The following is a 27,873-nucleotide window of genomic DNA, read 5'->3' as shown; positions in this document are numbered from 1 at the left end:
TTCAGAAAGCAGATATGAAGCTTTAATTCACTGTGGGCATTTCTCTGACCATTCTCTATATTATATATGAACTTTTCACATTTCTTCACACAGATACAAGACAGTTGTTTTCCCCAAGTACTGTGTACCATACCACCATCCCATTTAACTAGCTAAGGACGTATTATAAATACCATGAGCCACTGACTAAATACAGAAGTTGATACATATGTTAGAAAGTATAAATTAAAAAAAGTTTAAGGCTAAATACCATGAAAGTTTACACATATTCTTTAATTCTAGATATCAAATCACAGTGACAACCAATTATAATAAAATCTCAACTTTTTTTAGATGATAATATTCATATTTCTAACATCCAATTATTTTCATTTTCATTATTTTCATTTCCATACTGTTAACTCCACACTGCATTTTCACTTCTATAGAGAGTAGACAGGCTTTTGGACTGCAGACCAAGTTTCCTGTGTAATAATAAGAATTACTATCTTGATCATGACCATGGGAAACCAAATTTATATATACTGTACTATATAGAGACGAGACTTTACTAAGTATAAGATAATGTGGAACTCTTTAGTGGTGGTGTTCCAGAGAAATTCAAATAGTAGCCTGAAAATGAGTTTTAACTGCTACTGCATTCTACATATATTTCATTAAAAGATGAAGTCTCTGTCGAAACATTTATAAATAAGTATATAGTACAATAGCTTTTCCCCCTCCAAAATACTGCCTGGGAGGAAAGTTCCAAGCTGACTCAAGGGAAAAAAAAAAAAGGAAAAAAAAAAAAGGAAAAAAAATAGACCTCAGAAAACAAACATATGGTCTTCTAAGCTGCAATCTTCCTGAGTCTATTTTCAATTGGAACAAATTTTGCAGCCAATTCTACCTTGCTTCAGTGTCCACAGTCCAGAGGGAGTCCTTGGATATCTAGTTCATATTCTACAGAAATCCGAAAGGACCTAAACACCTCTCAGCTAATTACACAAGGGAAAACTGATCATGTTTTGTATTAAAATCTATGTGAAAATCAAACATAGTCATAGCCATTCTTTTATCAGTGATGCTACAATAAGTGATGAAAATATATGCACAGCTGTACATGGATCACCATTAAACACGGGAACAAAATGCCATTTGATGCATATTAAATAAGCTCCCAAAAAGCCAATTTGAATATATTTATTTTCATTTACTTTGATACAGCATTGGAAGAGACTGCATATAATTATGGCGACTGCTGCAAACAATACTTGATGCTGCTAAGTGTTCCATTAAGCATGAGGCATGCACAATAGTTACCTTTAAAAATTTCTCATGTATATATCTTAACATTCCTATTTATAAGCTGCAATATGTTTAAAGCATTTAGTAATTTTTAAACCAATGATTTTAATTGACCTACATCTAAGTGGGGAAAAACAAAAAACTTCCTCCTCATTTCAGCACCCGAAGGTAATATTAAACCTTACTCCCCAAAATTATATATTTAAATTTATTTTATATGTGTCATCCTTAAAAGTCCAAAAGTGATGAAAATTATTATCACTACTAAATTAGAAGTATGATTTCCCAGCAGCAGTCTACCCAGCACACACAGCATGCCACGCTTCGGGGGATTACATGATAAGAGTGACGTGCTGGTGGCTGCAGATGACAGTAATTGAACATATCAGTCTCTTCTCTTCATTCTGGATCTTTTATTTCAAACTAAATAAAGCTTTTCATTAATATAAACTGAAAAAATTATTTTTCCCTTATTTAACATCAATAAGAGTAGATAAAACTAAATACCTTTATTGTCTTCAAGTGTGTGGCAAGACAGAAAATGTTTCAATCACATTAGGTAATCAGGGGTGGGGAAGGGGGTAGCGTTTGTTTTTCCATTTAAGCAGGATTCCAGTCAAATAAGCACTCACAAATTCAGATTACTTGGTTCTCGGTCCTTTATGGCTTAAAGCACTGGATTTGAAAACTACTTCAGGTTAAAATAAAGTTATATGAATAATGCATAGGCTGTATATCTAGGAGATCATGCAATAAATAAATGTTCTCATGTACAGTGGAATCTTGGTGATGAAAGGGGTCTGCAGGTGTGAATAATGTTTTTTCATTTTACCAAGAGAATATGCCCAGCAAGTTCCTTGCCTTGGGCCTATTCAAGATCCTGTTTGTAAGGTCATCCTGATTTTCTCAGGTTGAAAAAAGAAGCCAATGTCATAAGACATCTGCAGTAAGGAACTGACGTGCCTCAACTGCAAGTGCTGTGAGGTCCGAGCTAAGCAGAAGGAGACTCAGGATCCTGCCACCTGGCTACAAAGTCAACTTGGACTACTTGGCTGACTAGAGTATCAAATGGGGAAATGCTTAGAATGACCCACTGGAAATGTTTACTATATTAGTATCTTTTAAAAATCTATCTGCTCTTTAAATCTATTTCATGTGAGAACTGCCAGGGTAAGATCCACTCACTATTCCTGGTTTTGATATGCCCCTACGACATGAGAATTGAACTGAACTACAATGATTGTAATGTCATCCCTGTACATCCTAGCAAGCTCTTCAGGAAGACTAAGCATTTTGGAGAGGCGCTCGTGATCAACAGCCCCAAACTCGTTGTTGCCCACAGCATGGCGAATTAGATGGGTTGCTGCATTCTGATCCTCAAATACCGATGACATCTTGGCTCTCCTTTCTGTTAAAAGGCCATGCATCTGTCCCAGAGTCACCTTATAGCCACCAACAGCTATTGGCTGTTGGTGATGCATGCCTGTTAGGTACTCGCCCACAATCCTAACCACATCCTGCCTATGCATTGTCTCCCACAATCCATCAGTCGCCAATACCAGAAATTTATCCTGTGGCCTTAATCGGTGGTAAGTTACTTCTGGCTCAGCAGTGAGATAAGGAGGTGTGTAATAATTAGGAGGGATAAACTTGGTATATTCGTTGTCATTCAGCTGGTCTGGGCCAGATTCTATCACTCTCTTTTGAAGGTCAATGCTCCATTTGAACTTTACGTCTCCAAAAGCCCTAAAAGGCATCAGTAAGCCAAGCAGCCGATCCTGTTTCACCACACTCTTGGCCTCATTCTTTGGGTGCTCCAATTTCAGGCGTTCCACTTCTCTTTCATTCTGAGCATTGTGGTCATTAGATAGAGTGACTGCTGACCAAGAGCCGTCCTCTTCCTGAACACCCAGCATGGCTCTGCTATCACCAGTATTGGCCACATGAAGGTCAACACCATCCACATGGGCCACACAAGCTGTGGCCCCAGAAAATGCCACTCGAAGCACCAGGTAGTTGAGGAAAGAATTGGGATCACCGACTTGAGCCTCCAAGGAGATGTCATTATCAAGCCTCTTGAAAGCATTAACCAAAGCCTCCTTAACATCAATTTCAGTCGACTCCCCAGTGTTAAGGTCTATAAGCTCTTGCCAGTAAGTCCTCAAGCTGTTGAAATATAATTTGGACGCCTCCTTACTGAAGTAATCATTGGGATGCTTGTGCCACTGGAGAATGGGGAGCAGTGCTCGACCGCTCTCCACCGCATTTTCGATCTCTAGCAAAGTCTCATGGGGTAACAGAGAGACAGCAATATAATAAAAGAGTCTTTCACTGACCGCCTGGGAGCAAGCACAGCCTGCATGGCCATCGAAAACCCCCAAAAGCATCCCTCTGGTCTGCAAGCAGGTTGCTGCACTTCTCCGGTCCTCAATGGGTGCATTCGCAGGCAGCTGATTGCTGTCAAATCCAAGGACAGAACTGACATTTTTGCCATCAAATTCTGGCACTTTGAAACTGTATTCATTAGCTTTCAGGATGCTGTTGACTTGTGGAGGTGTAAGGTAAAATTTCTGTGGTGTGGAAGCATATCTCCTTCCTTGGGTGTACTGCCACCAGCTCTCCTTTGGCCTATAAAAGGTAGCATATGCCGGATGGGGTGTGTATCTCAGGCGACTCTGAGGAATGTAAGGGGGTGAGCAGCAGAGATGTCTGTGGTGGCAGTAACATGCAGTGCCATAGATTCTGCTCAGTTCACAGTGACGGATCAGAGGGAAAAACAGTTGAGTTGGTGCTGGCATGGCATCAGAGAACAGCGGCAGGCTGGAACTTCTGACTGGGATTCCTAGACAGCAAAAGTTACATTCTGATTACTTAATCTATTTTTGCTTTCATAACAAATGTTTAGCAGGTGAATCTACAGGCTCCCTGTGCCTCCTAAGGCACTACATTTTACACACATATCATGTACTATTTCTACAGGATATACTCTGTTAAGCACACCTCCCAATCACTTATGGAGCCAGGACTGAACTGTCGTCGAGCTTTACTTTTCTCTCTTCCTTGTATTTCTTTGTGCAGCACAAACTGTGCAGAATGTACAATATATCTGGCTGGGGAGAGTGGAGGAGACGAAGGTTATATAACATTATGCAGTGGCAGTCTACCTGGCCAATCACCCTTCTCCCTATCCTTAAAAAAGGCCGTGGATCTCCCAAATTGCACAGGGACTTCTCCCATTTATGAAGATCCTGTTTCTAGACCAGTGGTCGATTGTTAGCATTTGATACACATGGCTACTACTATAAAAGTGTTGGGATGCAGCCCCAACCTGTGTGTATTCATGAATTATTTGTAAGTTATATACGTATGCTACTACATTAATATCATGTTCATTATAACCTGTACAAGAAAAATTTTACATAATGAATAAAAATAGAAGCTCCAAAATGCCCTCCCTGCATCCTAGTAGATGGTCTTGCAAACAATGTTTCTCCAGACCACTGTGCCAATTTGGCAGGTTTAGGGACATAGGTCTGCCACCAATTCACCACATAATCCTGGAAAAGCTGGATCACCGCTTTGAGCCTTGCTTTCCTAAGCTGTACGTGAACACATCAGAGCAGATGCTATCTGAGCACGCTTCCTGGACTCTGTGCCTTTATAAAAAGTGTGCATTGAAGTGAGGCTTTGATATTAAATGCAGGGTTCATTTATTTGTTGTTTAATTTTAGTGTATTCTTTGTGATAAAAAAAACTAAGTATTCTAGCAGCTTTAAAACTCTGTTAATAACATAAATGGTCGCAGTTCTGGAATTTAATTTACTTGCTACCGTTTTCCTCTGCTTATCAGCCATGAAAGAAAGCTACAGAAATATGATTTTCGTCTACAATGGATCCCAAGTAGAATTCACCCCTAGAAAAATATTTTCTCTTACATTTTATAAAAAGGTTATCTATTTGCACTTGGAAATTAATAAACAGTGAAATAGTAGTCTAATGGTCTAAGGTTTGGCTAAAAAAGGTAGAGCATTATAATCATGAATAAACCAAAATCATGTAACTTACTATGTGACACTGAAAACATTTTGCTGGGCATTTATCTAGAAAATTTAATAAACATGTATCATTAATTCAGGTAATTTTTACAAGAGAATCCCTCTTGTAACATATATTTCCCCCGAATTCTTGAGGTATTGCATCAAAGTATTCATCTGGCCTATAAATAAACAGGCTTTATATTTTAAATAAGAAAACAAATGCAGTAAACAAAAGGGAATAAGGAATATAAAACCATCTGAGTCTGAATATCAACTATTCCTTCCTAAGGTTGAACACAGTAAGAAAACATTTTACAAATATCATAGAGAGTGTTAGAATATATTACATTGTTTTCACGCACCCTCTTTTGAAACACAGTTAGAAAAAAGATAAGTGGAATGCGGTGAAGGGGGCAGAGAAAACACTGAATTTGCTTCTGTAATAAGTGCTGTATAAGCCAGTCATATAGAACTCCTTTTGCATGTGATAGAAAGTACCGTTATTTTAACTACACTATTTAAGAAGGGATTTGTTTACAAAATTGAGGACAAGATTAGGCAACAGAAGGAAATGATTAGAATTTTGGAAATAAAATCAATAACTAAATAAGTATTCTGAAAGGCAGTCATGAAAAACAGAAATTCCAGAAGAACAGGAATCTATCAAGACTAACCACTTAACTAACGGCACTTCAAACTGAATACCTGAAAGTCATCCAAAGGTTAAGTGTACATGACTGAGCCAGGAGATGTGCTCAAACGTGGGGCCACATGACACTGGCTTCTAGATATGAATCATATCTCTTGCTAGGTTTGTATGCAGAAAGCACATTAACTTATTTCATGCTTTGTATAAAGATTTTTTCTGTTATTAAAAATGTAAACAGACACCAATCTTAATGAAAATAAATTTTCTCTGTAACTTTATATACGTTTGCATTTATGCTTACTTTAAAACTTAAGAATCTTAGAGGGAAAACGTGTATTTCTGTATGGAATGTAGATTGAATCAAAGTACTGTGTGTGTGTGTGTGTGTGTGTGTGTGTGTGTGTGTGTGTGTGTGTGTGTTTGGAGGGGGGTTTTCACAGATAGATGCATACCAGGATTTGGCTATATGGTGTCTGATCAAGGAATAACAAGTCCAGGAAACCCACACTTTCCTTAAATTCCTTTGCTTTGACAATCCTCCTGCTTTTGAAATTGACTGCAAAATGAACTATTGTGGCAAAAAGAACCGATTCATGCAGCAGATGCTTTGAGTAATACGTAAATTCAAACAGCAAGCACTCTAACATACATTTTTCCTTCAGGCATAAATTCTCAACATTAAAAACAAAAAAGCAGAGAGTGAATTTTATTAACTCTTTCAGTTACTCAGGGGCTTAGCATATGGACTGACTCCCAACATGCCTCCAAAAGTCAAATTCTTAGGGAAGTTACCTTCTCTGTGATTAATGAACATTCTATCACCACCAGTACAAGTAACATACTCTCTCCATCAGACCAGTTACTACTAGAAGTCGAAGTACTTTCAAATGCTTTCGTAAACCATTAAGTGAGCATTCAAAAAACTCTGAGTATCCTTCTGAATATCCTGTGATTCAACAACAAAACCCCATGAAATCAAAACTTCTGTCGACAAACTTGCTAAATTAATGAAGTAGACGGCTCTTGATGAGGCAGGAAGAACCGCAGCAAGGTACAGTTGTGGTAAACTGAAGCACTGTCAAATTTTCCAGTTATTTCTGGCCACAATTTCACTTAAAAGGTCCTATCCCATGATCCAGACTTAGCCACCTTATATGCAGCATCTTAGTCTTAGGCAGATTTTGCCAATTTTGCCCACGACTAATAAGGAAAGATGAGCTGTAACCAGCAACAGGAAAGAGATCCATCCATTCTTACTGATGTGCTCAACAGAGTTTGTGCCAAGAAATGATTCAACTTCATCAATAAACTCGCAGAAGAAATTAGAGAATGCAATTACTGTACCGACTCCAGAGCTCTTTAGGTTTGCAAAAATTTTGGTGTAAACGAAAAAAAAAATGCTATACTAATCATTAAATGTGTCAGAACCCCAGTTTACGTAATTTGATTGCATTAAACACCCTGCATAAAGACTCTCTGCGATTTTTCAGCATTTTTGGTTAATGTCTAGACATTTCACAGCTCCTGTTATCTCTACATGAATGAAGAAACCGGTTGCCTTCGGAAGACACGAAGCCCTAAGCCAGCACTTGTTTGATTAGTTTCCTTTGTCCCTACCTGAAAATTGCACTCACTAAGGTATCAAAGCTATCTATCTCACCTCTTAATTCCACGCCGACCCACCTAAAACCATCCACTCACAAAATCAGTCAACATCCTTCCTGGGTACCCAACGCAGGTAGTTAAGTGAATACCTACCAATTCGTCTGGGCCCGGGACACACACACATTCTCCTGTCATCACAACACGGAGCCGACAACATCCACAACCCGCGCGGACAGCAGCAGCGACAGCAGCACCGGCCCATTGAAAGCAAGGCAGAGATGCTCATTAGAGGAGGCGGCGGCAGGGGAGGCGGGAGCGGAGGAGGGGCGAGGTCTCGCCCCAGCCCGGTGAATGGGGCTAGGAGGGGGGAAGAGGATGGAGGAGGAAAAAAGGGGTGGGGAGAAGAAGGAAACCAAACAAACCAACCCACCCCGCGGGAGAGGCAGAGCTACAGTGGAGGCGGCGGGGGCCCCAACGCCCGCAGAAACGCGCCCCGGGACCGGCCCGTCCATCCAGCCCGGGAGCGGAGCCCACGGGCGCGCGGCATCCTCCGCCCGCCCACGCCGCACCGGCTTCAGTCCTGAAAACTGAGGGTCGGCCCGCGGCGGCTGACTGTGGGATCACCCTGGACTCGAGGTGTGTAAGGGGAAACCCTCAGGCAGAGACGCCGCGCCACCTGCGTCGCACCTCCCGGGAGCCCAGCCTCCCGCGGGTCCCCACGGCGCCCCCGGCGCTGACAGCGGGCGCGGCGGGCCCGCCCACCACCCCGAGCCTGCGGCTGCCCCCAGCGCCGCCACGCCCGCTGCGGCCCCGACGCCCTCACGCGCACCTGGCGCTCCGGGGTTAGTCCCTCCGCACGCCCGCGGCCGCCGCTCCCCAAGCGCGCCGGCCGCCCCCTCACAACTTTGGGATGGTGGAGGAGGATTCCGGAAGGGCCGGCTCGGGGCCCGGAGTAGGGAATACGAACCGGGCACGGCAGGGGAGGAGCCGCTTCTTCTCAACAAGGAGGCGGCCGCGGCGGCGGCACCTCCGGGCGGTCCTTCCACGCAGCCCGGCGCAACTCCCCGTAGCTCGGCCCCTTGCCCCAGCCCGGCCCACTCAGCGACCCTGCCCCGCAGGGCAGCCACGCTACCCCGCCCACACTTTCGGGCCGGAGCTCTTCCCGCCTTCCGATTGGCTGCGCAGTGGCGAGTGGGCGGAGAGGAGGAGAGCTGGCCGCTGCCCGGCTCGTGGGAGCGGAAGAGCGGCGCGCTCCCCGCCGGCTTTGTGACGTCATGGGGGTCAGACAATCCCTTCCATTCCGCGCGAGGTGCCCATTGGTTCCGCGGGCCCGCCTCACGTGACCGCGCCCGCGCCTGGTTGCCTGGTGGAGGGTGGGGCTGCGCGCCGTTACTGGGTTGGCGGCGGAACGGGTTGGAGGAAGCGTCTGGGCCGAACCAGCATCCCAAAGCGAGCTGGGCCCCGGGACCGGCTTCTGCCTGCCGGGCAGGCTTCCGCGAATCTCTGGCCTCTGGCGGGAGGCTGGCCGAGGCTACCCCGCGCCTTGCGAATGGGCCGGGGCTTCGTAGGTTTAGGCTGTTGGGGCGGCTCCCTGCCCAACGGGAAACTGCATTCGCTGCAGTCGCCCCTGCCTGGAATAACAAGGCGTGATAACCCGGGAGTATCTGTGGTCTCATTCATTTGATACTTTGCAGATTTTAGGAGTGTTGCCGTGGATGTTTTCTGTCATTTTCTGGGCACCTCTCAGGGCCCAGGGAGAGAAAGGCGGTCTAAACAGCAGCAAGAGGAAGTTGTGATGAAGGAATTCTTTCCCCTGTAGAGTAGGTGTGTGCTCACGTTTTCTGAAGGGCTTTGAAATCAGTATTGACTTACTTGCCCTGAATGGTTACAAGGAAAAGGGTAGAATGCAGTCTGCATTTGTGACGAAGTGGGAAGAGCCCTGGACTCTTGTGTCAGGACTTTCATCCAAGTCATTTCCTCTCCATAAGACTCAGTTTCCCCTTCTGTGAGACGAGTTGTATTGGGGTGGTATTGGCAGCTTGGGGTTAAAGGGAAGACATGTCAAGGGCTATTTCACTTCCTTCTGTCCACACGTAATCCCCTCTTTATGGGAAATGAGTCACTGATAGTGACTTCTAAAAGCTTCCTCGGAGATGGTATCAGGTAGATCATTGCACTTAACCCGCCTACTGTTAAACAGTTTACTTTGATTTATTAAGCATGTCTGCTTACTAGAAAATAAAGTTCATAAAGTGATGTGAGCTGGATATAAAAACTGTCATGTTAACAGTATTGTGGAGTTTTGTTTTTACTAATTTGCATTATCTGATTTTTATGTAATAAAGGAAAATTTTTATAGACACAAAACAGTGCCAGGAACTGGTTCTTTATAACTCCTACGTCTTTCCAACTGCCTTCTCTATTCTCTAAATAAATTAGAGGGCCTTTTTGCCCAGCACCAGGCTGCCCATGGAACTCTTGTGGCTATCTTTATGTGGCCTTCATCCCATTTTACATGGGTCTTGCCTCACTTCATCCCTCCTTTCTACTTCTCAAATGAGCATCCCATAAGTTTGTAAATATATATATATATATATATATATATATATTTTTTTTTTTTTTTTTTTTTGCGGTACGCGTACCTCTCACTGCTGTGGCCTCTCCCGTTGCGGAGCACAGGCTCCGGACGCGCAGGCTCAGCGGCCGTGGGATCCTCCCGGACCGGGGCACGAACCCGCGTCCTCTGCATGGGCAGGCGGACTCTCAACCACTGCGCCACCAGAGAAGCCCAAGTTTGTAAATATTTTTCATTGTCCTTTATTCTATTGAGTATCTGATTTATGTATCTGGTTTTCTGTGGTCTCATAGAGGCAGTATAGGGTGGTATATAGCAAAGTGAGTAAGAGCACAGCTGGAGATAGACTGCCTGAATTCCAGTCCCAGCTCTGCAGCTTACTGTGTGGCCTTGGGCAACCTCTTCCTGGCTCAGTTCTTTCATAAGTAAGATAGGAATAAAAATAGTAATATTTTAAAACTTTTTAACCTCTCAGGGTTGTATTGAGTTGATACATATCATGTTAAGTAAGTACAAGCAGGTAGTAAGGGCTATATAAGTATCAGCTATTATTAGTATTATAGACATGTCCAGATGAGTGTGTTTGTTTTAATTAAGGACTCCTAGCGAGTAGGAAACCCAGACCCTCAAGTGGAATATGTTCTACAGCTAGATACTAAGAAGTCATAATATTAATAGATTGGAGATTCTTAGAACCTTAGGAAATCAGGTTAAAGTAATTTATTTACATGAGGAATGTCACTACCTCTTAGCCCCTACGTTGCAGACATGGAGACCAGGTAATTGAAGGTAAGTGGATTTTTATTTTGAGAATTTCTGCCTGAGGACTCAGAAATGAAGTTTACACTAGGCTTGCCTGTTGTCTATAAACTTTTTCCTAGTGATTGTGAAAATAGAGTCATGAGACTCCAGAATATATACATCCATATCAATGACTTCTTCAGATCATCTTGGTGGCATATCTCATTATTCCACACCAACATTGCCATTATTCAGAGCACTTTTTAAATTACCTTTTCAAATTGTTTTTGGATCTGCCCAGGAAACTCCAACTTAGTTTACTATAACTAGCACCTTGGTTTTTACACCAAAGTAGTATTGATTCCCTTCTGCTAATAGTTCTGAATGACCTATTTCTGAAAATACCACCCACTCTCAAAAAATTGGTATTCGCCACCAGTAAATATAGTCAAAAGAATTTGTCATGAGAACTGAAGGCAATGCCAAAGTATTTCTGGAGTCAGAATAAAGGCTCCCCAAAGTAATGGCTTTGAAATAAACTCATTTAGAGGTGTAAGTTTTGTTCTCTAGCTACAAAGTTGTATGATTCAGTGATAAGTATGTTCTAAATAAAGTCATAGTACTTCTGCAGAGGAACCAACTGCTTGTACCACTGGGGGAGATTCTTTAGTGTCTCAATCTTGTCTTTCCTCTGGCCTGGCTTTCTTCCTGTCTCTAGATGGAGCTCCATTTGGCCACCCAGTAAATAGGCTTGCTTCAGAAGTGCTGTTTGTTTATCACATGGCCATCTGGCCAAGGCCAGGGAAGGTCTTTGGGTTTGCTGCTCTGACCCCACGGACTGTTTTAGTCACCAGAACACCTGTTGACACTGTGACATTGGAAGGTAGATAAAAGTAGCACTGAACAACACAGGATTGTTGTAAGGGCAGGCAAGGAGAAAGGAAGGGGCTTCTAAAATAGTATGGTACAAAGGAAGCAATGCACAAAAGTACCTGTTTTGTCTACACGGTGTTTTTTGTGATAACAAAAATGAAAGACAGTTCCTGAATTAGACCATTAACATGTAGTCATTTTCTTGCCCTAGAATAAACCTGGAGATGAGCAAGTGCTCAGCCAGATTGGCCTGGTGTTCTTGTGGGTGGATGATAAAAACCCTTGGGGGTATTGGAGGTTAGCTGTGACCACATGGAGATAGTCCAGTAGAATCTCAGTGATGCCAGCCAGGAAGCTTAAAATAGACCTGCAAGTGGGTCTGAGATGCTGTCAGCCTGATGCCTGGTGAACTACCATGGCCTTTGCCAAAATCAGTGATTAGAGGGAAGAGAGGCTGCTAGACACTCATCTTTAACTCCTCCAGGTCTTGGATAGGAAATCAGCAAGTACTTACTAATTATGTAAGCAATAGGTACCTGTTTTATTACCATCCTGGGGTTGAGAACTGCTTCTTTGAAATTAAATTATTTGGAGTTATGCACTGAGATCAACAAATCATCTGTAAGAAAGAAACAGATCATGTAATGTGGCTCATTTCTTGTGGGCCAGAGGCTGTTATAGGTGCATTCAGTTTTGTCTTATTTAATATTTTAAAAGTAGTCCATTCTCATCAGAATACATGAGGCAGTAGTATGTTTGAGGGAAATATATATATCATCGTTCTCTTACAGAATTAGGGACAAAAATCTCCTGGGAAGGAGGAGGCTTCTGTGCATTAATTTAACATGACAAAGAATATGAAAAGTGGGTATCTAGAGTTGCTTTATTTCAGAAATCCCTGCTTATGGTGCTGTCTTTAAATATTAAGGATGATATGTTTAGGGGAAGGGGTATTCTTCTCCAGCCATCAGATAATCAGGCAGGATTACTTTTTCATTCATTACTTTTTGTAATTCTGTAGATAATTCTCCAGAATACAGAGGGTAAAAGGTGAAGGGTTTCAGGGGAACTGAGACCTTGGGGTGGGTCTAGAGCACTTTACAGCAGGTGCCCGGGCATGAGTGCCCCTGAAGCAGGTCACGCCAATATGCGGACTTCAGCAGAAGCTCCCACACTGAACTCAAAAATAGTAGCTGCTGATCTGCACACTTCTTAAAAACTATAATTCTTTGCTTACCTGTACACCTTAACTGTAAGAGTATAAGCTTCTTAAGGGCAGGGATCCTGTCTCTTTTATACACCCATATAAACCCACAGCTTGGCGTATAGTGAGAACTAACAGGTAGTGAGTGCTTACTTTATACTATCCCCTGTTCTAAATGCATTTTCTCATTATATCCTCATAACTCTCATATGAGGTAGGTGTCACCATTATATCCATTTCACAGGAGAGGAAACTTGAGTCTCACTGAGGGTGATTGGCACTACTTACGTAAGTAGGAAGTAGTACAATCATCTGCCTTGCATCTTAGCTTGCGTTCTAAAGCACTATGTTATAGTGACCACTGCACACAATAGGTGATCAATAATGAACTCGTTTCAAGTAGAGACAAAAGTAGCATGTTGCAACAGGTGAATTGTGATAATTGAGGAACTACAGAAAGTTTCACATTTTCATTATAGATTTGAGGATAAACTATATCCTTATAATTGCAAAATTTCCACCCTTGTTATTGTATCTGTAACCAGCAACAAATTTTGCACAGATAAGTGTATCACCACTGAATGGCCATTCTTGTCAGAGCACTGAAGTGTTTGGTTATGTTTTTTCAGGAAAAACAATTGTAGTTTCGAGGTAGGAGATAGATGGGCCCCAGGCTGAGCAGCTACAACTGGCCCCTGCTAACACCTTGAGATAAGACACCTGCAGGAGCATCAGGCCCTGACTGGGTGAAAGACAGAGTGACCACATTTTTCACATTCTTGTGGTCAAAGGGATTTCCTAGCCCACACAGGCATAGAGAAGGTCCTCAGGGTTCAAAGGAAGGAGGGGTGTCAACCCATAGTATGTCCTGCCAAGCTCCCAGAAACCTTCATACTGGAATCCATCTGATTGAGAGATTCATGTACCAGGGAGGGCCCTGAGTCCAGCCAAGTATGGACACAAGTGAGATGATTGGCCAGAGACACTCTGGAAGACTGTATCCACGTAAGCAACCTAAGCCATCCCCATTCTGCGCCTCACTCCAAGTCCACCTGTATGATCTTCCACATGTACTTTGCTTCTAATAAATGCTTTATCTCCTTCACAATCTGTCTCTTTGCTGAATTCTTTCTTCAAAGAAGACAAGGACCAAGGTCCTGCTTCAAGCCACCGCACCCCTTACCCCAAGATATCAGCTATAAAACCATGTTTTCCTTGGAAACTAGATATTATAAATATTTGTAGATGAATACCTAATGTATTCAATTCACATCCTAGTAATAAACTATAGTTGACATGTGATATGAAGTGAACAATTTAATCTATTTAAAGCTATATGTTCAGTTTACAATATTTTATATTTAAGCATATCAACAGGAGAGGGAAAAGTTCACGGAGAGAAAGAAGACAGGAAGAATGTTAATAAGACCTATCGAATTATGTATCCAGTTTCTGCTAGGAATAATGGACTCGGGAAGTCTAATCAGAATATTTAGGGGACTTCCCTGGTGTCCCACTGGGTAAGACTCCACGCTCCCAATGCAAAGGGCCTGGGTTTGATCCCTGGTCAGGAAACTAGATCCCACGTGCCACAACTAAGAGTTCGCATGCTGCAACTAAAGATCCCACACCAGCAACGAAGACCCCGCATGCTGCAGCTGAGACCTGGCACAGCCAAATAAATAAATATTAAGAAAAAATGTTTAGGGAGTTACTAAGGTACAATATCTGGGTTGTGATTTTATCCCTTCTGAAGGCATTGTGGTTTTGTAAAACAAGCATAAGTTGGAGCCAGAGACACCAGAGTTCAAATCCTAGCTCTGCTTCTTACTAGCTGGCTAATCTTTCCAAATTTACCCAATAGCTTCAACACTTTTAAAATCTAAAGAGCGTTATAAGGATTAATGATAATCTAAAGGAAAATGCCAAATGATGGCTGGCAAATAGCACAAAATAGTAGCACCTGAATGAATTTCCTATTGCCGTTGTAACAAATTACCACAAATTTAGTGGATTAAAATGGCACACATAGCTTACAGTTCTGGAAGTCAGAAGACTAAAATGGGTCTCTGTTGGCTAAAATCAAGGTGTCAGCAGAGCTGCATTCCCTTCTGGAGGCTTTAGGTGAGAATCTGTTTTCTTGCGTCAGCCAGCGATGAAATGCTACTGCAGTTCCTTGACCCATGGCTCCTTTCTCCATCTTCAAAGGGAGAGAGTAGCATCTTCAGATCACTCTCACTGTGATCTCTATTGCCTTCTTGTGATTACATTGGGCCTGCTGGGTGAGAATCCAGGATAATCTCTTTACTTTAAAGTCAGTTCATCGACAACCATAAATCCATCTGCATACTTAACCACCCCCGTGCCATGTAGCATAGCATATTCTCAGGTTCTGGGGATTGTGGTGTGGACATCTTTTAGAAAGGGGTGTTGCTCTGCATACCATAGGGCTTTTCTCCCTTAACACTTGTTCATTCATTCACATACTTATTAAAGGAAAATATGAATAATAAAAGTATCCTTACCCCCACCCCAAGAATCCTTCTGTTTAGGTAGAGAGCTTAGATTTATACATAAAAAAATTAACTGATAATACAAGATAGTATGAACAAGCCCCACTATGAGCCATTCAAGAGGAGAGATCACTTAGATGAATGAGGGAGAAAAAAAGAATCACTGAAAACTTTGATTTTCTACAATAAATAGTAAGGGTGCCCCCTTCCCTCCACAGATGGTAAACGTGATCTTAGTTTGCATTAAGGTAAGAACTGAGGAGGGGATAGCCTCCCTCCATTTCACCTTGGTGAATCCCCAACAAACTTTGAAGGGTATAAAAAATCTTCAGTGGAGCCAGAGGAGGGCAGCCAACAGGGTGAAGAGCCTAGAATCAGAACATGTAAGAAATTTAGGGATATTTATGGTATGGTCTTCAAATACCTAAGTGACAGACACATGAAAAGAAATCTAGATTTATCTTTGAAAGCTCTGGAGTTTGAAAAAACTAGAGTAAATATGTAGAAGTTAGATTTACACTCAGTGTGCTAACTTGATTTGGTTATAGTTTTCTGAAATGGAATGAGCTACCTGAGTTTCCTGTCCCTGGAGGTATTCAAGTAAAATCTAGACAAGTGTCAAAGAATGTGCTCCCAAAGCACTTTGTTCAGGTCTTGAACATTGTACTTACATTGTAATCATTTGCATTCCAATCTCCCTGTGCAAACTGCGACCTCTTTGGGGGCTGAATCTATCATATTCATTTTTACCTGGCTTAGAAGTTACCAAATGAATGTTGGGTTGGTGAATAGGTGATGCATGAATGAGGCTGAGGGTTGGACAGAGTAACCTTTGGAGTCCTTCCAGCTCAGACTCTCAGTTCTCAGCTAGGATTTCAACTAGGTTTAAAGGATGGAATTGGCTGCAGAAAGGGAGTGGTGGTGTTGCGTTCTGGATTTCACAGTACAGAAAAGGCCCAGAGACAAGAGGGAGCAAATGTGAGTGGAAGAGCTATGTTGGGTGAAGAACAGGAATTAGAGTTGGGGCAGGCGTTTGGGTTCTTTAATATCAAAGATGTCAGATTTTCTCATGCTGCAGTCTGGACCCAGGCTGACACTTGACTAAATCCTGATGAAAGAAGAGAGAAAAAGTGCTCTTACAATCCTATTCATTTTGGTTCTACTGGGAAAGACTGGAGACTTACTATGGACTGAAATGTCCCCCACAATTTTTTTTAAAAATTTTTTTAACACCTTTATTGGAATATAATTGCTTTACAATGGTGTGTTAGTTTCTGCTGTATTACAAAGTGAATCAGCTATACATATACATACATCCACCTATCTCCTCCCTCTCGTGTCTCCCTCCGTAACCCCCAATGTGAAGGGTTAGGATGTGGGGCCTTTGGGAGGTGATTAGGTTTAGATGAGATCATGAGGATGGTGCCCTCATGAATGGGGGTGGAGGGTTAGGTCCCTTATAAAAAGAGACACCAGGGAGATTTCTCTCTCTCTCTTCCCCTCTCTCTCCCTCTACCATGTTAGGAGACATGCAGAAGGGGGCCATCTACAAGCCAGCAAAAAGCACCCTCACCAGGAAACAGAATCAGCCAGTACCTTGCTTTTGGATTTCCCAGCCTCCAAAACTGTGAGAAATTAGTGTCTTTTGTTTAAGCTGCCGAGTCTATGGTATTTTGTTATGGCAGCCCGAGCTGACTACTACAGGGCTATTGCCTAAATATGACAGTAAAGAGTTAAAACTCAGAGCTAGGCAGTGGCAGCAAGAATATAAAGGAGGGGTCAGATGGGAAGAGACATTACTGAAAACATTAAGACTTGGTGGTGAGGTCAATAAGAAAGTGTTTAAAGGGGAGGGTATCAAAGAGGTCCAAAGCTTTGAGCATGAGTGACCATGAGGGTGGACATTTATGTCCACTGCGTTTCTTATTGCAATGTAAGGAATATGAGAAACTATTTGGAATATCCAGGATTTTCCACAGCTGTTTCCATTAAGTTTGTGGGGGGAAAAGGACTATTTTTAATATTGATGAGGACGGAAAGTCAAAAGTATTAGGCTGTGAAGGGAAAACCTTTTTTAGAGATGAGCTGTAGTACTGGTAAAACTCTGCCCTGAATGGCAGTAGTAACAGCAGACACTGTTGTATAAGCCCCACTATGGGCTGGTATGATACGAGACATAGTGTCATCATCCCATTTCCTTAAATTACCCCTGAGTGTGAAGGCCTGAGCCTGTACCCCATACAGTGTCTGCTTTAGGGAGTGCCCAAGGAAAATTCTCATCCATGTTAGCACCAAGTATAATCATATGTTTCTTCAATAATTGGATTTTCTTGGGCTTTCCTGGTGGCGCAGTGGTTGAGAGTCTGCCTGACGATGCAGGGGATGCGGGTTCGTGCCCCGGTCCAGGAAGATCCCACATGCCGCGGAGCAGCTGGGCCCGTGAGCCATGGCTGCTGAGCCTGCGCGTCCGGAGCCTGTGCTCTGCAACGGGAGAGGCCACAACAGTGAGAGGCCCGTGTACCACAAAAAAAAAAAAAGGGGGGGTTTCTTTTTAAAGTTTTTGGACTCTGAGCTAACATCTGACCTTATGTGTGTGTGGTGCAGTTGTGGGGGTGGGGTAAGAGGAGGCTGGAGGAATTATGCTAAGTTTCAGAGCCAGATTGTGGCCCAGTTTTAACATGTGTGTAATGTATTATTATTATTATTTTTTTTTTTTGCAGTACGCGGGCCTCTCACTGTTGTGGCCTCTTCCGTTGCGGAGCACAGGCTCCGGACGCGCAGGCTCAGCGGCCATGGCCCACGGGCCCAGCTGCTCCGCGGCATGTGGGGTCTTCCCGGACCGGGGAACGAACCCGTGTCCCCTGCATCGGCAGGCGGACTCTCAACCACTGTGCCACCAGGGAAGCCCGTAATGTATTATTTTTTAACCTCTTTCCCATTTCTTATTTTTCCCCTATCGTTGTTTTTCTATCCTCCCTCCTCTTTTAATCTATGCTTCCTTATATTTTATGTATCCCTGAAAGTAGTCTTAAATTTGTTCTGGAACAAAGGAAATTAAGTATAAATATATTTCTATTTATATCAGTCCCCATTTTATAGATGAAGAAGCAGAGGCTCAATTAATTTATCTAACTTACCAAAGATCACAGTGGGTGTATTAGTTACCTATTGCTGAGTAACAAATCACCTCCAAAATTAGCAGTTTAAACCAACAAACACATTTTTTCTCACTTGGTTCCTGAGGGCCAGGAATCTGGGAGCGACTTAGCTGGGTGGCTCTAGCTCAGTGGCTGCTAAGGTTGCAGTCAAGCTGTCTGCTGGGGCTGTAGTCATCTGAAAGCTTGACTGGGGCTGGAGACTGCTTCCAACTCACTCACATGGCTGTTCACGGAACATTTCAGTTTCTTGCCGCACAGGCCTCTCTTTAGGGCTGCTCACAACATAGGAGCTGGCTTTTCCAGAGCCAGTGATCTGAGAGAGACAAAGAGAGAGACTTCGAGGCAGAAGCTGCAAAGTCTTTTATAACTTAATCTCAGAAGTGACGTACAATCACTTCTGTATCCTATTGGTCACACAAACCAACGCTGGTAAAGTTTGGAAAGGAGTCCACAGGGCATGAGTCCACAGGGCATGAGTCCCAGGGGTGGGATCCTTGGGGCCTGCCAGCCTCAGTGAGGAAATAATGTAGCTGTGCCTGCATGATGTTGCTTCTACAAAAGCACTGCATTCAGATATGCTCAAGTTTGGCCCCCAGAGCTGTTTTCATTTCTTTAGCCTGAAGGATAGGTGAATGAGCACAGCAAGCTGTGAGGCTCTGGGTTTCAGTTTTCTTCCTCTGATCCCGCTTACAGTTGCCAATGCTGCCACAATTTTATCCATAAAGCTTCGTGTAGCTTCGTAACTATTTAATCACTGCTAAAGGTAAATTTAAATTTGATCCATAAGACAACACTAAATGATTTAACTGTTGGGTACCGCTAAGAAGTGAAAAGTAATAGCTAACATAACACTGTATAGGCTGACAGCCTCTGAATTTGTCAATTGTTTCTTAAGAGACAGTCTAGGGAACAATTGATTATCATTTTAATTCCTTCCCCTTTTTATGTTCTTTGCTTCATGGAGATATATGTGTATAAAGGATAGAAGTTTTTGGTGATTCCGCCCCCCATAAGGTGATTCCACCCCTCATTTGTCAATGTAATGAGAAAATCCATAAAGATATTTTTATGGAATATATTTTTACTGCATTGCTGATCTGTGGCCAAATTATGTCAGGGTAATAAATTAGGACATGTTGTTTTCCTGAATTTAGGAAACTGCCGGGTCAGTGTTCAGTATTCAGACCACAGATCCATGACTCACCAATAAACCACCTGCATAAATGAACACAGTGGATCTCATCTGCTGCTGGCTATTACCCTACCTCTTGATTCTTATTCTGTTCTGCATCCGGAAATTCCATTTTCATTTGAGGTATGTATAAATCGATGTCACTCTCCATGTTTAAACACGACCCCAAACCAATTTCTTAGCCGAGATTGTTTTTCAGAACGATGATGTTGACTAATTATTTAAACTTCAATTAAAATTTGCAAGCCATAGCTGTGTGCCAATGGTATTTGATGTTGTTATAACTTCCTTTACATATCTCTAGGACCTCCCTCCAGGGCCTATTGTGGTATGCCAGTTTGCAAATAAGATGGTCAGTTTTGTCTAGGGAGAGAATTTTCTCTTTACGTTTGACTGACTTATGTACAAATTAATTTGATAAGTTCTCTTAGAGTGCTTACTGTGTTCTAGGTTTTGTGCCATGTTCTGTACGTGGATAAAAGGGTAAGACACAATCTTTGTGCCTTTAAAAACTTGTGGTCTAGCTGCTAGATAAATATTGACAGGAATAATTATGAGGGCTTCCCTGGTGGCGCACTGGTTGGGCGTCCGCCTGCCGATGCAGGGGACACGGGTTCGTGCCCCGGTCCGGGAGGATCCCACGTGCCGCGGAGCGGCTGGGCCCGTGAGCCATGGCCGCTGAGCCTGCGCATCCTGAGCCTGTGCTCCGCAACGGGAGAGGCCACAACAGTGAGAGGCCCGCGTACTGCAAAAAAAAAAAAAAAAAAAGGAATAATTATGAAACAGTGTGATATAGCAGAAGTATTCACAAAATGCTTGAGGAGAAAGAAGGGGATTAGTTCCACCCAGTGGTGGAGGGAGATGATAATCAGGAAAGACCTCTTTTAGATCAGTGGCGGCCAAATGTTGCTCCCAGGACCAGTGCCAGTCTCTAATAGAATTTTCACTGACTTGTGTCAGAGTGAGAATAAAACTAAATTCCATAAGCTAACTTTAAGATTAAAACAAATTCTTTATCTTGCAATTATGTACTGACATTCTTTCTCCTGTTATGTTGTCCTTTGCTTTATGAAGTCATGGTGGTAATATGTATTATTATTTGTTTTCTTTCATTGCAAATTGAAACTTGGCAACCTTGAATCATCCAAAGTTTCATGTGTTCATTCATTTATTGGTCCTTGAAATCCAAAAGGTTACGAGCCCTTGTTATATCTGTGTTGGGGTTGGAAGAAAGATACACTCATATAAAGGCATTCCTGCTGTTTGCCTGTCAGCTGTTTAACCACATCTACATTAAGGGGAAATTAATTTGTGAGAAAGAAAAAAAATACACTTGCTTTTTATTTTTAAATTTTATTTATTTATTTTGCTGTACGTGGGCCTCTCACTGTTGTGGCCTCTCCCATTGCAGAGCACAGGCTCCAGACGCGCAGGCTCAGCGACCATGGCTCACGGGCCCAGCCGCTCCGCGGCACGTGGGATCTTCCCGGACCGGGGCACGAACCCGTGTCCCCTGCATCGGCAGGCGGACTCTCAACCACTGCGCCACCAGGGAAGCCCCACTTGCTTTTTAAAACTGGTTTTGAATGTTTTTCTAGTATGTGTCTGGGGGAGTGCAGGGGGAGGGTAGGTGTAAGAGAAAAAACACTGTGCCTGCACTGGTGCAGAATTTGAACTGTAGCATTGGAAAGCCGCTGTTGCCAACATGAATACTAGTTTTAGAAGGATTCCCACCCCCGTCTCACCCCCACCCACATAAAATCTTAAGAAGTTTAGATAAAATTAAGCTTGATGATTGTAAACCTTCTACTTCTTTCCAGGTGTTGGATTAAAAAATAACCTTTGTATATACGGGCCCTTTATTTCCCCTAATTTTTCACCAGGGGACAGGAGAAAGAGTGAGCCGTTGTATCTGTGTGTCTGAGCAGGTCAGTGGCAGTAGCATATTTAACGTGTCACATTTTCAGTCTGCCTTGTTCATCTCACCTACAGTAGAAAAGCTTTTCATCTATTTGCAAATGGATGCCTCTCAGGAGTTGAGCTATATCCATAATTTTAGAGAATGTTTCATCTTTGAAGAGGGATTCAAAGAGAATGACAAAGATGATAAAAGAGCTGAATATCAAAAGATATTAGATTTAAAAAGAACACTTGTAGGGATTCCCCTATGTGAACTCTGGGGCAGTGATCTTACAGGAACTTATCTGCCCTTAGTTCCTCCCAGCATAAATACTTTAAGAAATGATCAAAGATTTCCTTGAAAATTTGCAAGACAACACTTGTAAATAACAGGCTCTTCTTCTACTGTGCGTTTGGAAGCAGCCCCGTGTGTGGTGAAGTAAGAACCTCTGAAGTCAGAGGATTCAAATTCTTGCCCACTCCTTACTACTGTCAAGTCACAACCTTGCTAAGCTTTAGTTTCCTCCTCTCTACAATGGGAATAATAGTCTTACTGCATAGGGCTGTTGTAAAAGAAGTAATAAGCATGCAACAAGCACAAACTACTACTATTCTTATATTTAAAGTTTTATTATTGCTACTTTCTCCTGGAAGGAGAGCCTCTCTCCTGGCCCTTCTCTCCTTCTCTGCTCTGCACTGTCTTCCATCTCTGAGTCTGGAGGGTCTTGATTCAAGTGAACATGTGTATTGGTTGATTCTTTCAGCTTCCTTGAAACCTCCATCTGCACATGAACAATGACAACAAAATAATGTTTATAGGGCAGATCATTTATTTTGCTTAACTGTCATATATTAAAGCAAATGAATCAAAATTGTATGTCACAATATTTCTAGACAAAATCAAGTACAGAAAAAAATGTGGGGTTTTTTTGTTTTGTTTTGTTTTGTTTTTTTGCGATACGCGGGCCTCTCACTGTTGTGGCCTCTCCCATTGTGGAGCACAGGCTCCAGACGCGCAGGCTCAGTGGCCATGGCCCACGGGCCCAGCCACTCCGCAGCATGTGGGGTCCTCCTGGACCGGGGAACGAACCCGTGTCCCCTGCATCGGCAGGCGGACTCTCAACCACTGCGCCACCAGGGAAGCCCAGAAAAAATGTTATTTAAGCAAATTATATACTCTATTAACAATCCACAGGCTTCGCTCTCCCCATGACCTTTAGCAACTCAGCAATGGAATATTGGAAGAATATAAACACACTAGTGATGATGAGATGATGGAATATTCCATGTCCTTCCTGGTTCCTGCTTTGCAAAGAGAGAGAGAGAGAGAGAGAGAGAGAGAGAGGTAGAGAGAGAGGGAAACATGGCCTCAAGGGATAGAATCGTGATGTGGTCTGGCACACAGAGGTGTGCTGTCCACCCTGAAATGACCAGCTAAGCTGTTGGAGATTAAGATAGAGAAGTTAAGAAGGGCCCTTTACACACACTCCCAAGCAGCAAATTTTGTAATTAAGTTAAAAGATGGTGAAGGGGTCATGAGGTTACATCTCTTGCTTAGAAATGTTGAACTGACCTAACCTTGAAAAGTACTGAGTCATTCCTTCATTCAACCAATAATTGTTGGACACCCAACGTGCACCAGACACTGTTCTGGACACTGGAGGGCAAACAGGACCTAGCCCCTGTTCTCATGGAACTTGCAATCCAGTGGGGAAATCAACGTGTTAGGGGAAACACTGACTGAAGCTGCCCACCCTGGCCAGCACCACAGTAACCATTTGCATGAGTTATTTTACAACAGGAGGTCCTGGTAAGCACGTGGAACTAACAAGCCACCACCAACCAGAAGAATTCGGGAAAGGTCAAAAGGAGACGCCAGCCCGTGTGTCCTACCAACCTCCCAGAATCCTCCTCGCTGGAATCCAGCTTGGCTGAGCCATGCGTGCACCACCAGGAAGGACCCTGAGTCAGAATGATTGGCCGGAGACTAACCCAGAAATTAATCCCATCACCATAAAACCCGGGACTGTGAGCCACGTGGCACAGCAGTCCTCCTGGGTTCCCTTTCCCTCCTGCTCTCCACGCGGGTGCTCCTTCCCACTAAAGTCTCTTGCTTTGTCAGCACGTGTGTCTCCTCCGACAATTCATTTCCGAGTGTTAGACAAGAGCCCACTCTTGGGCCCTGGAAGGCATCCCCCTTCCTGCAACAAATACAGAAAAAACTCCACAGGAATTCACAGCAGAACCAAACTTCCGGTGGCATAGGAAGGCCCTGAGGGTGGCCTTGGTGACTGATGGGTCATAATCACCCTGCTTAATGTTCACTCAGAGATTTAGGTGTGTTTTCGTGTTATTATACTAATTACCAAGGCAGTAATTTCCAATTAAAGCCACAAGGGGTTTTGACCTCTCAAAAATGATTGACATGGCTTTGGAGATCTATTTTTGTCCTGCTTTCTCAAGTTCATGTTCTTTGTGGTAGCCAACAAGGAAAATACCACGCTGCCACAAGTGTAATTTTATAAGCTCTATGTTATCCGTGACACTTGGGCTGTCGTGATGCTGACATGCTGAGAAGCAAACCTTTGATTTACCTAATGTAATTTTGTGCTTTAAGCATTGGGGTTATCTGCCTAGGGCTTTACTCTTTGATATAGTTAACTTTTTTTGGTATGCCTTCTTAAGTTTCAATGTAAATTTTAATGAGTCAGAAATCTTGCCTGAGACCAAAACCTCGATAATATTATATGTGCTGGTGAAGTCATGAGAGTGACCTTCAGATTTCTGTGGGCAGGTGGTTTGTAAAGGAGGAGGGTTAGTTTTAACCTTAACCCCCCTAGAACCCTTATGGAAAACATGTGGTAAATCAAGTAGGGCATGTTAGGTGTTGCATTTCAGCTGTGGAGTGATATCTAATACCAAGTCAGCATTTGTTGTTTACTCTGGATGTACTACTGTATTAAGTAGTTAAGAACAAGTCTTCTCTCAAATATCCCCCTCAGATAATTCATTAATTACAACAGGAAAAAAATGGTAACTTTACAGTGGGGAGACCTGACAGGTACCACCATCACCAGCGAACCCGACATCCTCAGCGATGGCGTTGTTGACCGCCATGAAGTTCTGCCAGAGATGCCATGGGAAGTGCACAGCCTCACCTGGGTAATATTCCTACCAAAGAATGGTTAACCTGAATCTAATCATGAGGAAACAAGCAGACAAAACCAGATTGTGGGACACTCTGTTAGGCAATTGGCTCGGACTCTTCAAAAATGTAATGTTGGAAAAGATTAAAAAAAAAAAGTGGGTAAATGCTCCCAATTAAAAGAGAAAGAGACCTGGCAGCTGGAGGATAAGATGCTGAAGGAAACTGAAGGAAAGGACAGTAGACGGAAGGGGAGGGGAGGAAGGAAAAAACTATCTATAAAAGATATTTGGGGGGAAGTTGGAGAAATTTGAATATAATCTTTATTTGATTATCCTTTTGGTGTTAAATTCCTTGAATCTGATCATTATGAAGGAGAATGTCTTTGCTCTTAGGAGATACATAATGAAACATTTTAGATGTGAAATGTCCTGAGGTCTGCAAACTTTCAAGTGCTCAAGACAAAAGTAAACATAGAAAGAATAAGAGAGAAATAAACATGGCAAAATGTTAATTGGTGAGTGTAGGTGTAGGCAATATGTGTGTTCATTGTGTTATTCTTTCAATGTATCTGTCTAAAGTTTTTCAAAACAAAAAAGAGGGAGACAAGGGAAGTCTATTTGAGGGAAATTATTATAGAAATCTGGAACAAAAACAAGAAGTAAGAAAACATACATGCATACAACTTAGCTGTGATGCCTCAGAGGAATAAAGCCCAGGACGGGGGACAGACCGTGGAGTAGGAGTCACAAAGCTTGTGTTCTGGTGTGTCCTCGGCCATCACCCTCCCTGGGATCATGGGAAGTTTGCCTAACTCTGTATTCATTTCCTAGGTCTGCTGTAACAAGTGCCACAAACTACACGGCTTGAAAAAAACAGAAATGTATTGTCTCACAGTTCTGGAGGCTGAAGTATGAAATCAAAGTGTTGGCAGGGTCAGGCTCCCTCTGAAATCCAGAGAGAAGCATCCTTCCTCTCCTCTTGCTCGGTTCTGGGGGGTTGCCAGCAGTCCTAGGCACTCTCAGCTCGCAGCTGCAGCCCTTCAATCTCTTCCACCGTCTGTTACATGGTGTTCCTCCCTCGTGTGTCTGTCCCAGTATCCCTCCTCCTCTAGTAAGGACAGCAGTTGTATTGGATTAGGGTCACCCTAGTGACCTCATCTGAAGCTTGATTACATCTGCGGAGACTCTGTTTCCAAATAAGTTTGCATTCACAAGTGCTGGGGTTAAGGCTTCGACAGATCTTTTCAGGGGATACAATTCAACCCATAACACTCTCCATCCTCGTTTCTCCAACTCCCAACAGGTGTGGGGTATGTGGTGGAGCTGGTCTACCAGAAAGCACTCTGAGGTCCCTTCAGCTCAGAGAGTCTGAGGCTCCAAGTATCCACCATTCTAAGTGCAGAATTAGTCATCCTTGGACAACTAAGGAGCCCAAGAGAGAATGATTAGAAGGAAGTTCCAGGTCATTATAAAACAGATAAGAAACATGGTCTTTGGAAACATGATTCATGTACATTCTTGGCATAGCAGGCTATTTTGCTCATCACAGTCACCTTTCTGGTTTTCATTTTTATTTGTTGAATGATTGTTGGTTAAAAGTTTTCTAAGCTGAATTCCCATCCTGTTACCCATAAAATTACATAAAATGAGTTGCTAGAGTTAAAAAAAACATAACTTTCACATCACAACTGATTTTAGATGTTGGCTAGGCTGCCAGCTGGAGCAGATTAACAAGGAAAATCAAGACTCCTCTCTCTGTCTTTGTCCTTCAGGCTAAAAAAAGGCAAGATAAGAAGAGAGGACGCTCTGTAATGAATAAGGGTGTTCGTGCCTCCTGCTGGGTCAGCCCTGGGTATCTGGAGGAGGAGACCCTTTGAGGCCCTGGGGGTGGGTTCTGGCTGGGAGGAGAATTGCAAGTGGAGGGGTGGGGGCAGCATAAATGGAGATGAGAACTGTCTACACTCTCTCCTGATGTTCCTGTCCTTCAAAGAGAAAACTGTGTCACAGCCCGGGAAGGGGAAAGCACTGATCACTGAGTTGAAAGAGGACATTTTCCCAGAGTTCTAGGCCCACAGTCCTCAGTGTGACATGTGTACAAAGATGCATCTGCCTCCCTCTTGCGTCTCCCTCCACATGACCTAAGGTGGACACCAGATATGTAAACAAGGACAGGGCAGTGTCCCATCTGGAAATCTCTGACTCGTGTGCCAAAAACCTCAGCAAAATGGAATCTTCTCCAAAATTAAATAGTGCTATTTTTTTCCTGGCTTTCAGAAATTATTTAGATAAACAATGGGTAATTTAATTATAATGTTATTATGAAAGCCGGTCCTGTCACCTGCTGCCAACGCAAGGTAAAAACACTGGGAATTCACACTGTGTTGTTATTATTCTGGTCTTTCTTTGCCACTCCTTCAGCAATGGGAGTTATGGATTTGTCAGCATTTCCATTATTACCTCTTATTTTCAAGGCTTCTGTCTTAGTTGCTGAAATTGCATTGTACTGGATGGAAGCCTAGAGGTAATTTCCTTTAGTGTTATAGCAGCTGCATTCTTTCATGGTTGTGTGTGACTGTGCAAGTGATTTCAATATCTTTTTATTAAAAAATTAATTCATGCGTAAGTCTCAATTCTTTTTTTTTTTTTTTTTTCCGGTCCGGGGGTCGAACGGGCGTCCCCTGTTTTGGCCGTCCCCCTTTCGGGCCTTGCGCCACCAGGGAAGCCCCAATTCTTTTTTTTTAATGCATATAGCTCTTATACAAGATTGAGGTATGAATCATATGAAGTAAACATTTACGAACAGTCCACAACTCAAGAAAGGCATTGCCTTGGCAGTAACAAAACAAGGTGTGGCAAGGAAGTAATGAGATCAGTGTGGTGATTATTAGTCATAGTTCTTTATGGTCATACATTGTGTATCTCTGAGATTTACAATGTAAAACAGAAGGAAAAGCAGATATGGTCTTTAAATTGTGAATTTAAATGATATAAAT

The 27,873-nt window shown here is 42.9% G+C and overlaps 1 protein-coding gene and 1 long non-coding RNA gene across 4 annotated transcripts; one reads left to right on the top strand and one right to left on the bottom strand.

Annotated features, from left to right (window-relative positions):
- Positions 1 to 9,070, bottom strand: PDP1 (pyruvate dehydrogenase phosphatase catalytic subunit 1). 3 transcript variants are annotated; one of them, XM_027131404.1, is made up of 3 exons: positions 8,546 to 8,666; positions 7,732 to 7,766; positions 1 to 4,129 (listed from the first exon to the last, which is right to left on the bottom strand). In XM_027131404.1, the coding sequence occupies exons 2-3, from the start codon at positions 7,760 to 7,762 to the stop codon at positions 2,472 to 2,474; spliced, it is 1,689 nt and encodes a 562-aa protein (XP_026987205.1). In that variant the 5' UTR covers positions 7,763 to 7,766; positions 8,546 to 8,666; the 3' UTR covers positions 1 to 2,471. The 3 variants fall into 3 exon arrangements, with proteins under 3 accessions (XP_026987205.1, XP_026987202.1, XP_026987203.1); XM_027131401.1 differs by lacking the exon at positions 7,732 to 7,766 and having other exon boundaries at positions 8,408 to 9,070; XM_027131402.1 differs by lacking the exon at positions 7,732 to 7,766 and having other exon boundaries at positions 8,546 to 9,070.
- Positions 7,901 to 27,490, top strand: LOC113633316 (uncharacterized). The gene is made up of 3 exons (XR_003438143.1): positions 7,901 to 8,214; positions 19,797 to 19,957; positions 23,535 to 27,490. It is a non-coding gene; the product is annotated as an uncharacterized LOC113633316 (long non-coding RNA).
- The last annotated feature ends 383 nt before the right edge of the window (positions 27,491 to 27,873 follow it).

The sequence above is a fragment of the Aethalodelphis obliquidens genome, unplaced genomic scaffold (genome assembly GCF_003676395.1).
Source record: "Aethalodelphis obliquidens isolate GAN/ISIS:26980383/991018 unplaced genomic scaffold, ASM367639v1 scaffold39, whole genome shotgun sequence".
Classification (NCBI taxonomy): domain Eukaryota; kingdom Metazoa; phylum Chordata; class Mammalia; order Artiodactyla; family Delphinidae; genus Aethalodelphis; species Aethalodelphis obliquidens.
This window is presented reverse-complemented; position numbering and strand designations above follow the sequence as displayed.